This window comes from Erpetoichthys calabaricus, chromosome 1, assembly GCF_900747795.2.
Source record: "Erpetoichthys calabaricus chromosome 1, fErpCal1.3, whole genome shotgun sequence".
NCBI classification, from domain to species: Eukaryota; Metazoa; Chordata; class Cladistia; order Polypteriformes; family Polypteridae; genus Erpetoichthys; species Erpetoichthys calabaricus.
Genome location: NC_041394.2, coordinates 191,787,334 through 191,799,858, shown reverse-complemented (window position 1 = coordinate 191,799,858; position 12,525 = coordinate 191,787,334). Strand labels below are relative to the sequence as shown.

Genomic DNA, 12,525 nt, shown 5'->3' with positions numbered 1-12,525 from the left:
CCCTTTTCTACTCTCATTGCCCTCTCTTTGTCTATCTATTTCTCTATAGACCCTGGTAGTTGCCAGGAATGCCTGTCCCACCTGAAGGGACAGGAAGAAAATGAGACCACAAGGGACTGCAATAAGGAGTACAACACAAGGTCTCAAGCTGGGTGAGAGGCTTTAAGTGGACAAGCACCAGGGAAGTTACCTTTGAAAACTAAATCCCTTTAAATTAAGTGAAAACTCAGGCATTCAGGGAGACCATGAATGGGAGCCATTGCCTGATATCTCTACTTCAGAAAGGCTTGACTGAAAGTGACTCTGGAATGATGTTTTAAAACAAAAAATGAAACTGAAGATCCTTTAAATCTAAAGTTGGCAGGACTCACTGGCAGATAAAGATAGGACAGAATTCAAATAGAAAGTGAGGTGAGGGGAAGAAGTGTTTGGTGGTAAGTTGACATAGACAAGTGGATGAGGTTGTTGTGTTGACCTTGTAGATCGCCTGCTTTTAGATCCTCACTTTCTTCATTTCTCCCTTATGTTTATTTATTTAATAAACCAACAATTCATGATTTTTTTATCTCACTAAAGTCACTCTGGATGCTCATCTCATGATGTAAATCACAAAAAATACCAAGGATTTTTGAATGATCACATTCATCCTATGATAAAGCATTACTATACTAAATTTTCCAAGATGGCAATGTCTCATTCAGTTATATACTGTTTAAGACACTTGTAAAATCATGAGCAAAAAACACAGAAACTGTCTTGGTGATAAGTACTTACTAATTTATTTATTATTCTAAAAATTACCTGTATATAATATAAACAGTAAAGGAGAAAGTTTGGAATCAGATTTAGACAGAATTTCTAATTTCTAGGCTTTATAGGTTCATAAGGACATGCACACATGAAAGACTTTTTTATTTATTAATTCTGTAATGAAAGTTAAAATGGAATTTTATTTAACTTTTTTTATTTAATTCTATAACCCAGTTGCTGGTACTTGTAGAATCAATGCCAAGGCACATTACAGCTGACAGATTCACCTATACCCTACTAAGACAAGTTATGCAGCTCTTTGCTTTTCCAATTATCTGAATACCGTATACAATATTTAGTATAGGCGGCATGGTGGCGCAGTGGTAGCACTGCTGCCTCGCAGTACAGAGACCTGGGTTCGCTTCCCGGGTCCTCCCTGCGTGGAGTTTGCATGTTTTCCCCGTGTCTGCGTAGGTTTCCTCCCACAGTTCATAGACATGCAGGTTAGGTCGATTGGCGATTCTAAATTGGCCCTAGTGTGTGCTTGGTATTGGTGGGTGTGTGTGTGTGTCCTGCGGTGGGCTGGCGCCCTGCCCAGGATTGGTTCCCTGCCTTGCGCCCTGTGTTGGCTGGGATTGGCTCCAGCAGACCCCCGTGACCCTGTGTTCAGAATCAGCGGGTTGGAAAATGGATGGATATTTAGTATACAGTATTTTTAGTAAAAATATCAATCCATCCATCTGCTGTTTCACTTACATGGAGCCAGCACATGACCTATCAGCACTAAACAAGAGGCAAGAATCAGACATGGATAGAGCGGCATCATTTCAGGGGACAGTCATGCACACAACCACACTCTCTTATACAAGGTTGGGCATAAAGATCTCCCACATTTTGAAGGGGAATAAATAAAGCTATCTAAAAAAATTGTATATATTTCTGAAAAGTATAAAAAACAGTTTTAATTTTTAATAAAAATCATATCAGACAAATGGTGGCCGTTGCTGGTAATACATTGCTGAAGACGTTCCCGGAGGTTCTCCAACACTCTCCGGGTTACCTCAGGTGGAATGGCGTCGATTTCCTGTCTGATCCTTTGCTTCAAATCCTTAAGAGATCGAGGACGATGTTTGAAAACCTCTTCCTTTAGGTATCCCCAAAGGAAAAAGTCACATGGGCTTAAATCTGGTAACCGTGCCGGGCACCCCACATCTCCCCTTAAAGAGATCAAATGCCCAGGGAACATTTTCCTCAACACTCCGAGGAAACGTCATGCTGTGTGAGCTGTGGCCCTGTCCTGTTGAAACCACACATGTTCTGTATCCACATCGTTCAGTTTAGGGCGCAGAAAGGCCCCCAACATTTCAGCGTACTGGTCGTAGGTCACTGTTACTGTTGCACCAAAATCATCAATAAAGTATGGGCTGATCACACCAAAGATGGCAACTGCACACCAAGGAGAGTGGAGAGGTCATTTGTGGAGTTCATGAGGATTATGTTCTGCTTGTTTATAGCTCCACTGATATGGAAGTGAGTCACAGTGCTACCCAGAAGAACAGTTGCAGTGGGAACCTGTTCAAGAATTTCCACACTTAGGGCTTTCTCTCAGTTAATTCATGAGCCAACATCATTTTAAAAGGATGCAGTTTTAAATTGGCATGCAGAATCCTCCTCAACCTCTGACTTGATATCCCCAGTGCCATGGCATGCTTACAAGAAGAATGTCTTGGCGATTGCTGAATGGATGCTCTTACTGCTTCCACAATTTCTGGCATTCTAACGGTCCTAGGTCTGCCACGTGATTTTCTTTCAGTGTGGACCAAGCTGCCCGAAGGTTATAAATCCATAGCAAAATCGTTTTCCGATCTGGTACAGATGCATTTCGACCGAACGTGAAGCGTGTATAGAACACTCTCTGTGTCACTATCAAAGAACGACTGTTCTCATAATATGCTTGAACAACAAAGCCCTGATGTTGACCGGTCCAACTCATGATAGGTACTGAAAAAGGTAGAGCCTAATCTACCGAATGAGACCTACCCCACCTCTCTACACCCACTACACACTACAACCCGTACAATTCTCCCTCAAAATGTGGGAGATCTTTATGCCAAACCCTGTATAAAGTGAATTTAGAACTAGCAATTAGCTTATATGAAGACAACGATACAAATTTTCAATATGTGGTTAATGATACAATTTTCCATACCAGATCGGTAGAGGCCCGGGTTGAACATGGCCACCACCAGTACTGTTAGCCAACAGGGTACTGGCAGAAATTGGGCTACTGTTGGCCAAAGAAGGAGAAGAAGAGGGGGGAGACGTGTCAGGAGGCAGAAGTACAGGAGAAAGGTAAAGAGAATGGAACTGAGGGTAGGAACTTCAAATGTTGACACTGGCAGTATGACTGGTAAGGGAAGAGAATTAGCCAATATGATGGAAAGAAGAAAGGTTGATATGTTGTGCATGCAAGAGACTAAATAGAAGGGGAGTAAGGTCAGGTGTATCGGAGGTGTATTCAAATTGTTCTATCATGGTGTGGATGGGAGGAGAAATGGGGTAGGGATTATGCTAAAGGAACAGCATGTCAAGAGTGTTTTGGAGGTGAAAAGAGCATTAGACAGAGTAATGATTATGAAGCTGGAAACTGAAGGTGTGATGATGAATGTTGTTAGTGCATATGCCCCACAAGTTGGGTGTTCGATGGATGAAAAAGAAGATTTCTGGAGTGAGTTGGATGAAGTGATGAACATTGTACCCAAGGGACAGAAAGTGGTGATTGGAGCGGATTTCAATGGACATGTTGGTGAAGGGAACAGAGGAGATGAGGAGGTGATGGGAAGGTATGGTGTCAAGGAAAGGAATGAAGAAGGTCAGAGGATAGTGGATTTTCAAAAAGAATGGACATGGCTGTGGTGAATTCGTATTTTAAGAAGAGGGAGGAACATAGGGCGATGTACAAGAGTGGAGGAAGATGCACACAGGTAGATTACATTCTATACAGAAGAGTCAATCTGAAGGAGATTAAAGACTGCAAAGTGGTGGCAGGAGAAAGTGTAGTTAGGCAGCATAGGATGGTGGTCTGTAGGATGACGCTGGAGATCAAGAAGAAGAGGACGAGAGGGAGGGCTGAGCAAATGATCAAATGGTGGAAGTTGAAAAAGGAAGACTGCAAGGTTGAGTTTAGAGAGGAGGTGAGACAGGCACTGGGTGGCAGTGAAGAGTTGCCAGACAGCTGGGCAACTGCAACAGAATTAGTAAGGGTGACATCAAGAATGGTGCTTGGCGTGACATCTGAACAGAGGAAGGCGGAAAAGGAAACCTGGTGGTGGAATGGGGAAATACAGGAGAGTATTCAGAGGAAGAGGATGGCAAAGAAGAAGTGGGATAGTCAGAGAGATGCACAAAGTAGACAGGAGTACAAGGAGATAAGGCACAAGGTGAAGAGAGAGGTGGCAAAGGGTAAAGGAAAGGCGTATGATGAGTTGTATGAGAGGCTGCACATTAAGGAGGGAGAAAAGGACCTGTACCGATTGGCTAGACATAGGAACCAAGCTGGGAAAGATGTGCAGCAGGTTAGGGTAATAAAAGGTAAAGACTGAAACGTACTAACAAGTGAGGAGAGTGTGTTGAGCAGATGGAAAGAGTACTTTGAGAGGCTGATGAATGAAGAGAATGAGAGAGAGAGGTTAGATGATGTGGAGATAGTAAATCAGGAAGTGCAACAAATTAGGAAGGAGGAAGTAAAGACAGATATGAAAAGGATGAAGAATGGAAAAGTCGTTGGTCCAGATGATATACCTGTAGAAGCATGGAGGTGTTTAGGAGAGATGGCAGTGGAGTTTTTAACCAGATTGTTTAATGGAATCTTGGAAAGTGAGAGGATGCCAGAGGAGTGGAGAAGTGTACTAGTACCGATTTTTAAGAATAAGGGGGATGTGTAGAGCTGTAGTAACTATAGGGGAATAAAATTGATGAGCCACAGCATGAAGTTATGGGAAAGAGTAGTGGAAGCTAGGTTAAGAAGGGAGGTGATGATTAGTGAGCAGCAGTATGGTTTCATACCAGGAAAGAGTACCACAGATGCAATGTTTGCTCTGATGGTGTTGATGGAGAAGTATAGAGAAGGCCAGAAGGAGTTGCATTGCGTCTTTGTGGACCTGGAGAAAGCATATGGCAGGGTGCCTTGAGAGGAGTTGTGGTATTGTATGAGGAAATCGGGAGTGGCAGAGAAGTACACAAGAGTTGTACAGGAGATGTACGAGGGAAGTGTGACAGTGGTGAGAACTTCAGTAGGCGTGACAGATGCATTCAACATGGAGGTGGGATTACATCAGGGATCAGCTCTGAGCCCTTTCTTATTTGCAATGGTGATGGACAGGTTGACAGACGAGATGAGACAGGAGTCCCCGTGGACTATGATGTTTGATGATGACATTGTGATCTGTAGCAAGAGTAGGGAGCAAGTCAAGGAAACCATGGAGAGGTAGAGATATCCTCTGGAGAGGAGAGGAATGAAGGTCAGTAAGAACAAGACAGAATACATGTGTGTAAATGAGAGTAAGGTCAGTGGAATGGTGAGGATGCAAGGAGTAGAGTTGGCGAAGGTGGATGAGTTTAAATACTTGGGATCAACAATTCAGAGTAACGGGGATTGTGAAAGAGAGGTGAAAAAGAGAGAGTAGGCAGGGTGGAATGAGTGGAGAAGAGTGTCAGAAGTGATTTGTGACAGACGGGTATCAGCAAGAGTGAAAGGGAAGGTCTACAGGACTGTAATGAGACCAGCTATGTTTTATGCGTTGGAGACGGTGGCACTGACCAGAAAGCTGGAGACAGAGCTGGAGGTGGCAGAGTTAAAGATGTTCAGATTTGCATTGGGTGTGACGAGGATGGACAGGATTAAAAATGAGTATATTAGAGGGTCAGCTCAAGTTGGATGGTTGGGAGACAAAGTCAGAGAGGCGAGATTCCATTGGTTTCGACATGTGCAGAGGAGAGATGCCGGGTATATTGGGAGAAGGATGTTAAGGATAGATCTGCCAGGCAAGAGGAAAAGAGAAAGGCCTAAGAGAAGGTTTATGGATGTGGTGAGAGATGACATGCAGGTGGTGGGTGTAACAGAGCAAGATGCAGAAGACAGAAAGATATGGAAGAAGATGATTCGCTGTGGCAATCCCTAACGGGAGCAGCCGAAAGAAGAAGAAGAAGAACTGGCAGTTAGGTTAACTTCATGTCTATAGGATGTGGGGTGAAAACCTATGCAGGCATAGGTACAATGTGCAAGTCTAAATAAATTTCAATCCATTTCTTAAAATTACTTAGTAGAATTTTAAGGTTATGATGCTTAACACTGAAAAAATACTGCATAACATGAGTTCACTACATTTCTGATAGTTTATGACTTGTTTCAATGTTTCTTTGAATGAATATGAATATGTTATTATAATAATAAAAATAATGTATGTTATTGTATTTTCTTGTGAACACAAAAGCAAAAGACAATAAGAAAAACATTACATATACCAGAAACTGTAGTCGTTGTCTTTCTCTTTCAGGAGTAAACTCTGATGACATCGGTATTACTTCTCCATTTCGAATTATGATAGCCCTGGAATAATAACAATAGAAAAACAAGCTGTCAGGTAAATCTCCAATGTTTAATATAGAATAGCATTTCATATGGTTAAATCTTTGACTCCACCATGCTCCACTTCTACAGAGCATTAAACTTGTTCCTGTCAGCAATTAATCCATCATATTTCATATTATACCTTTCCTAGAACACACCATTTCACAACACTTTTTGCTATAGTATACTTATCATAATGATAAAATTAATAATTAGCTAAGTATTTGTGTAAATGAGGACATTTTCTTTACTGTTTAGTCAACCTAACTAACATTGTGACCATTGATGATGATCACACAAAAGATGAGCTTAAACAACTGCTTAACCATTTTTGCCAATGGATGTTGAAAATGATACTTGGTTTTCTTTGAACAAAAACAGACATGACTCTATCATGATTTATGATTTTGTATATATATTATTCCTTTCCTACAGTCTTTAGAAATATCTATATCATGTCATTGTATTCTTCTCTTTATTCGATTAAGTTTATTTTTTGCTTTTATTATATCACAACGTCATCTTGTTTTGCATGGGTGCCATCATTTTCTAAATTCAATGCTTCCTGTTGCGATTCTCCTGTGAACTCCTGGGAGAGCACTACCTCTGACGTCATAATGACTGATGGTATTTAAATTGCCATGTAAGAACCCACTTTATCCGAAATTGAATAAACTTAACCCTTTTTTTAATACAAGTACTTGTGTTTCTATACTTCTTGGTTTTTCAATCCTCTGCTTGGTGTCGTCGGAGAGACAAGAAGTTCCATGTGCCAGGATGGGCAGCCTCAAACTGGGACCCGCAACACCTTAGTACCACACCAGTTCTGATCCCCAACAGGCCTGACCAGATTGGTCTCTGACGGTTTTGACTCTTCCATGGATGATGCTCCCAAGGGCTTTCACTCAGTTATGTCTCTGGAGACTCTTCCTATGAAGTCAGTAGATGGATTGGGAGAGCATGGGGGGTCATGATGTCGCTGGAAAGGGGTGTATGGCACTCCTGATATCTGTGCAAAAGGACGTAGGTCCAAGTCTTTAGAGTCCTGGTTCTTCCTGTTTGCTATATGGTTGCAAGACATGTACGCTATTCAGTGACCTGAGATGAAGACTGGACTGCTTCAGTACTGTGTCTCTTTGGAGAATCCTTGGGTACTGCTGGTTTCACTTTGTGTCGAATGATCAGTTGCTCATGGAGTCCTGAATGAGGCACGTTACCTGCATTGTCAGGGAAAGTCTATTACAGCACTATGGCCATGCGGCATAATTCCCCGAGGGTGATCTGCATCACAGGACCCTCAGCAGGTGGACCAGGCAAACGGGACTTCCACAAAATACCTGGCTGCGGCAGATAGATGGTATTTTCCAGAGGGTGGGACTGGACCATGTTTTAGCTGGGGGGGGTTACCAATCAGGATCCCAAGGTGTTTCGTTGTGTGCAGCAATGTGCTGTACTTGTGCATGCTCCCCAACCTGACTTGACCTGACCCGACCTTGGTGTATTTTGAACTTTGATTTTTAGTTAATGATCAGGATTGGCGAAAGACTGGCTTGACTTTTGGTATTCAAACTGTGTCTCTATCTTCCAGATCTTTTCATAAAATCTCTCCATATCTTGCTGAGATAGAACAGAATGTCATACTTGTGCACTGTCATTTTAAAACTTCTAGCTTATTTCTTTGGAAAACAGAGTGGTTTCAATTCCACAATTATATTGTAGTTCAGTCTGGCTTTGGCCACATTGAATTAGGAAATGATTCTTACTTTATACATGGTGTTGGAGAGTGATGATGTGTTACAAGTTTGTTGGGAACACAAGTAAGAATTCCACTGTATTTCACTGTATTTGTGACAATACTACTACTACTACTACAAGTATCATTTTCAGCAACCCAAAAAGATCCAAACTTTAATAATCAAACAAAGAGCAAAATATAAATCTAACACATTCATTTTTTCAAAGAAAAGCAGGTAAAGTGTCAAATTTTGAAACAATAAAGAAAATTTATAATTGTTTTTCCAAATTATACTGCTAGGATTTTAAGTGAAATTAATTGAAACTAAAGCAGCATGAACAGGCCTTAAGACAATAATTGTGGCACATAAATTATATATATTTAACTGAAAAGATAATTCTTTTGGTCTGGAGAACCTTTAATTAAATTCACAAATTTCTTTTTGTTTGCAATGCGATAAACAAATACTGTACAAACCTTGCAGGGTTAGAACCTAAAGGGAAGTTGCTGCAACTACAATATTGCAGCATAAATTATTTATAATGTCTTAAGATGTGAAATAAAAACAGGGAAGTGGGTCATTCAAGGCAAACGTTTGTTGCCTAGCCTAACCCTTATATTTTTTTCATGCCAAATGGAAACAAGACACAGGGGACAGCCACAAAATATTAACTCTGCAATGACCAGACTGTAGCTAAGGTAGGAACTCTTCAAATTCTAACGTGTCCTGCACGGCAAATAACAGAATGTCTTGCTCTACTCCAACAAGCCCTTCACTAGACATGATCTGGAAAGATATGTTTTTGCAAAACATAAAATGCATTATGAAGAAGATTGCTGAATGAAAGAGAGAGTGAGTAAAAAGAATTCTAGAAAAAAAAAGGATGAATATACCAACAACCATAAAATGAGTTTAAGTATTATATGAATGAGGGAATGAATGAAAAAATAGATAAAGCTTGAGTACCGGCACTGCAGGCCATCTCGGCATTTAAGTGCTTGCGTCCTCGAAGATGACCAAAAATAAATAAGCACACCCTTTAATTTCCACTTGCTTTTACCATAAGTGGTTGTTTTGCATTTTAGATTTTATAATATTTGAGAAATCCAATGTCAAGAAGTAACCTTCAGAAAACTAGGCAATTTATATAATCCTAAACTTCTCAACACAGATTAAAACAAATAAAAATAAAAAAGATAGAATTTAGAAGGCTGTTTAGTACCAACAAAGACACACACACAGAGTAAAAAAGGGGTGTCACAAGAGGCCGGGGGACAAACCCAGCTGGGATGCCTGGAAGGACTGGGAGGTGGCATATTCATCCTCCGGGCCACGAGGGGGCAACTGCCCTGGGTCTGGAGAGGACCACGGGAGAGGAGCAAGGAGGCTCAAGCCCATTGGGGCCCGTGGCCACCGCCAGGGGATGCTCCGAGCCTCATGGAACCCGGGAAACGTTCACTTCCGCAACACCAGGAAGTGCTGCCAGAAGGACGTCATCAGGCACGTGGAGCACATCCAGGTGGAAATAAAAGGGGCCACCTCCCTACAATCAGAGAGCTAGAGTCGTGAGTGGGAGCAGGAAGAGGCTCCCATGGAGAGAGGAAAGGCTGCCCACGGACATTTGAAGAGAGGCCCGTGTTAGGTGTGTGGGACTGTGTTTATTGGACCTTAATAAACATGTGTTTTGATAAAGATGTGGCCTCAATCTGATGGTGTCCGGGCATGTCTCACAGGGGGTAATTTTAAGACATCTTGAAATGTATTTGAGATATCTAAAAATAAATGAAGATATATTGAAACAGACATATCAGATACCCATAATTCATTTTATGTCATTTTAATATGTATTAAATGCATAGTATCTTAATATCACACTTTTCAAAACAAGGGACAGACTACTTGCACAGATTCACAGATATGAACCATTAAGAGAAATCATGTAACATACTGTACATGCATCGATCAGCCATATGATTAAAACCACTGACAGGTGAAGTGAATAGCATTAATTATCTCTTTACAAGGGCACCTGTCAAGGGTTAGGATATATTAGACAGCAAGTAAACTGTTCTTGAAGGTGATGTGTTTGTTGGAAGCAAGAAAAATGGGTAAGCATAAAGATCTGAGAAACTATGATTTGGGCCAAAATGTGCTGGCAAGATAGCTGGGTCACAACATCTCCAAAATGGCACGTCTTGTTGGGTGTTCCCAGCATGCAGTGATTAGTACCTACTAAAACTGATCCAAGGAAAGACAACAAGTGAACCAATAACATGATCATGGGTGGCCAAGGTTCATTGATTCAAGTGGTGAGGAAAGGCTAGTCTGTCTGGTCCGATCCCACAGAAGATCTGCTGTAGCACAAAGTGCTGAAAAACTTAATGTTGACTATGAGAGAAAGGTGTCAGAACACACAGTGCATCATAGGGTTTTACTAATTTGTCTGTGTAGCTGCAGATCGGTCAGAGTGCCAGTTCATTGTAAAAACTGTGGGCACGTGAGCTTCAGAAATCGACCAAGAAGCAGTGGCACAAAGTGGCCTGTTCTAATGAATTATGTTTTCTTTTAGATCATGTGGATGGCTTAGTGCATTTGCATCATTTGCCTGGGGAGATATGGCAGCAGGAAGCACTATGAGAAGAAGGTAAGCCAGCAGAGGCAGTGTTTTACTCTGGGCAATGTTCTGCTGAGAAACATTGGGTCCTGGCATTCATGTTGATATTACTTTGACACGTACCACCTACCTAAAGGTTTCTGCAAACCACTTACACTCCTTCATGGCAACAGTATTCCCTGATACAGTGACCTATTTCAGAAGGATAATGCACCTTGCAACACAAAAAAATTGTTCAGGAATAACTTGAGGAACATGACAAAGAGTATTGACTTAACCTCCAAATTCCCCAGATCTCAATATGATCAATCATCTGTAGGATGTACTGGAAAATCAAGTTCAATCCATAGAGGCAACTCACAACTTATAGGACTTGAAAGATCTGCTGCTAATGACTTGGTTCCAGATACCAGTGAACACCTTCACAGGTCTTATGGAGTCCATGCCTTAATGGGTCCGAGCTGTTGTGATGGCAAGAGGGGGAGCTACACAATATTAGGCATATGGTTTTAAGGTTGTGGCTGATCGGAGTATACATGCTGGATACACATGCATACCTATTTAATTATGCAGTAATAAACTAATTAGGACAGATCACTTTATTAAACCAGAGTAAAATGAAGCAGTATAAAATAAATTAAGCTGAGAGGATGCATTGCTATCAAGGTAGCAATTTACCAAACTAATTTAAACATCTGGGGAGTCTTAATGAATGTTTCTAAAATCACTCCCTTTATGGATAAAGTCGATATTCCTGATTCTACTACGTATAACAAATTCTTAGGAGAGTAGCAAGATGGAAAGCACTGATCATTATGAAAAGGACTGACATTTGCCAAAAACTTATTGGAAGATACTACAGGCTTCTGGAAGAATATTCTATGAAGCAATAAGAAGATATCAAAATGTAAATATTTTATTCTACATATTTCCTGCTATATCTGGAAAAACAAAACATACATTCTCTAGTTACAAGCTTTTGAGCAGCTTCCATCTCTTTGTCAGATGAACCTAACAAAAAAGTGGATCATGCAATAAGCAGTTAGACCAGGGATCTCCAACTCCAGTCCTGGAGGGCCTCAGGAGCTGCAGGTTTTCATTCTAACTCTTTTCTTAATTAGTGACCTGTTTTTGCTGCTAATTAACTTATTTTGAATGTGAATGCAAGGGCTGATATAGTGGGACTGAGGGTTGGCTGGGCTTGGGTACACAGTGCCTCAGCAGCATCAGCTTGTGCATATTGTTTCTTGTGTGTATTTAGCTAGAATGTTGCAAGTGAGAATTAATATTCTGGATTTTTTTTTTTTTTTTTAAATAATTTCGAACCACGTTGGTTCAAAACGGCAGATGCCAAACCCATGGATAAGGCAGGCCAACTGTATAGTTCTGTTTGCTTTACAAACCCCAATAACTAAGCTGATTATTAGTTTTTGGCTCTCTTTTATCTGAAAATGAGTATGCACGTTTTCCAGCTCATATACAACTAATCAAATGTGAATTTGAAATGAAAAATAAACAAAAACTGTTAACTGGCATCAGATATAATCCAATAAATGCATGTGAAAATATTCTGATTGGACATTTTCTTGGTAGAAGCTTTTATAAGTTTTATGCCAAAATCAGAATGAATAGTTCTTGGAACACGTTTCATCTTAGTGTCCAATCAGTCCTTAATGTTTGTTTAGTAATAACATAAGGAAAGAGCAGATAATGTAGAATCAGCTAATTGTTACAGAGGTACTTGGACAGCATTCAGGTTTGGACTGATTTGTGGCAGATAAAATGTAATGTAAATA

General features: G+C 40.7%; 1 protein-coding gene across 1 annotated transcript in view; it reads right to left on the bottom strand.

Moving 5' to 3' along the window:
- The window catches only part of LOC114655082 (protein phosphatase, Mg2+/Mn2+ dependent, 1H), a 302,991-nt gene that overhangs the window by 95,970 nt on the left and 194,496 nt on the right, over positions 1-12,525 (bottom strand). Inside the window, 1 exon segment of the mRNA XM_051920275.1 lies at positions 6,274-6,358. Coding sequence (XP_051776235.1) covers positions 6,274-6,358 — 85 coding nt within the window.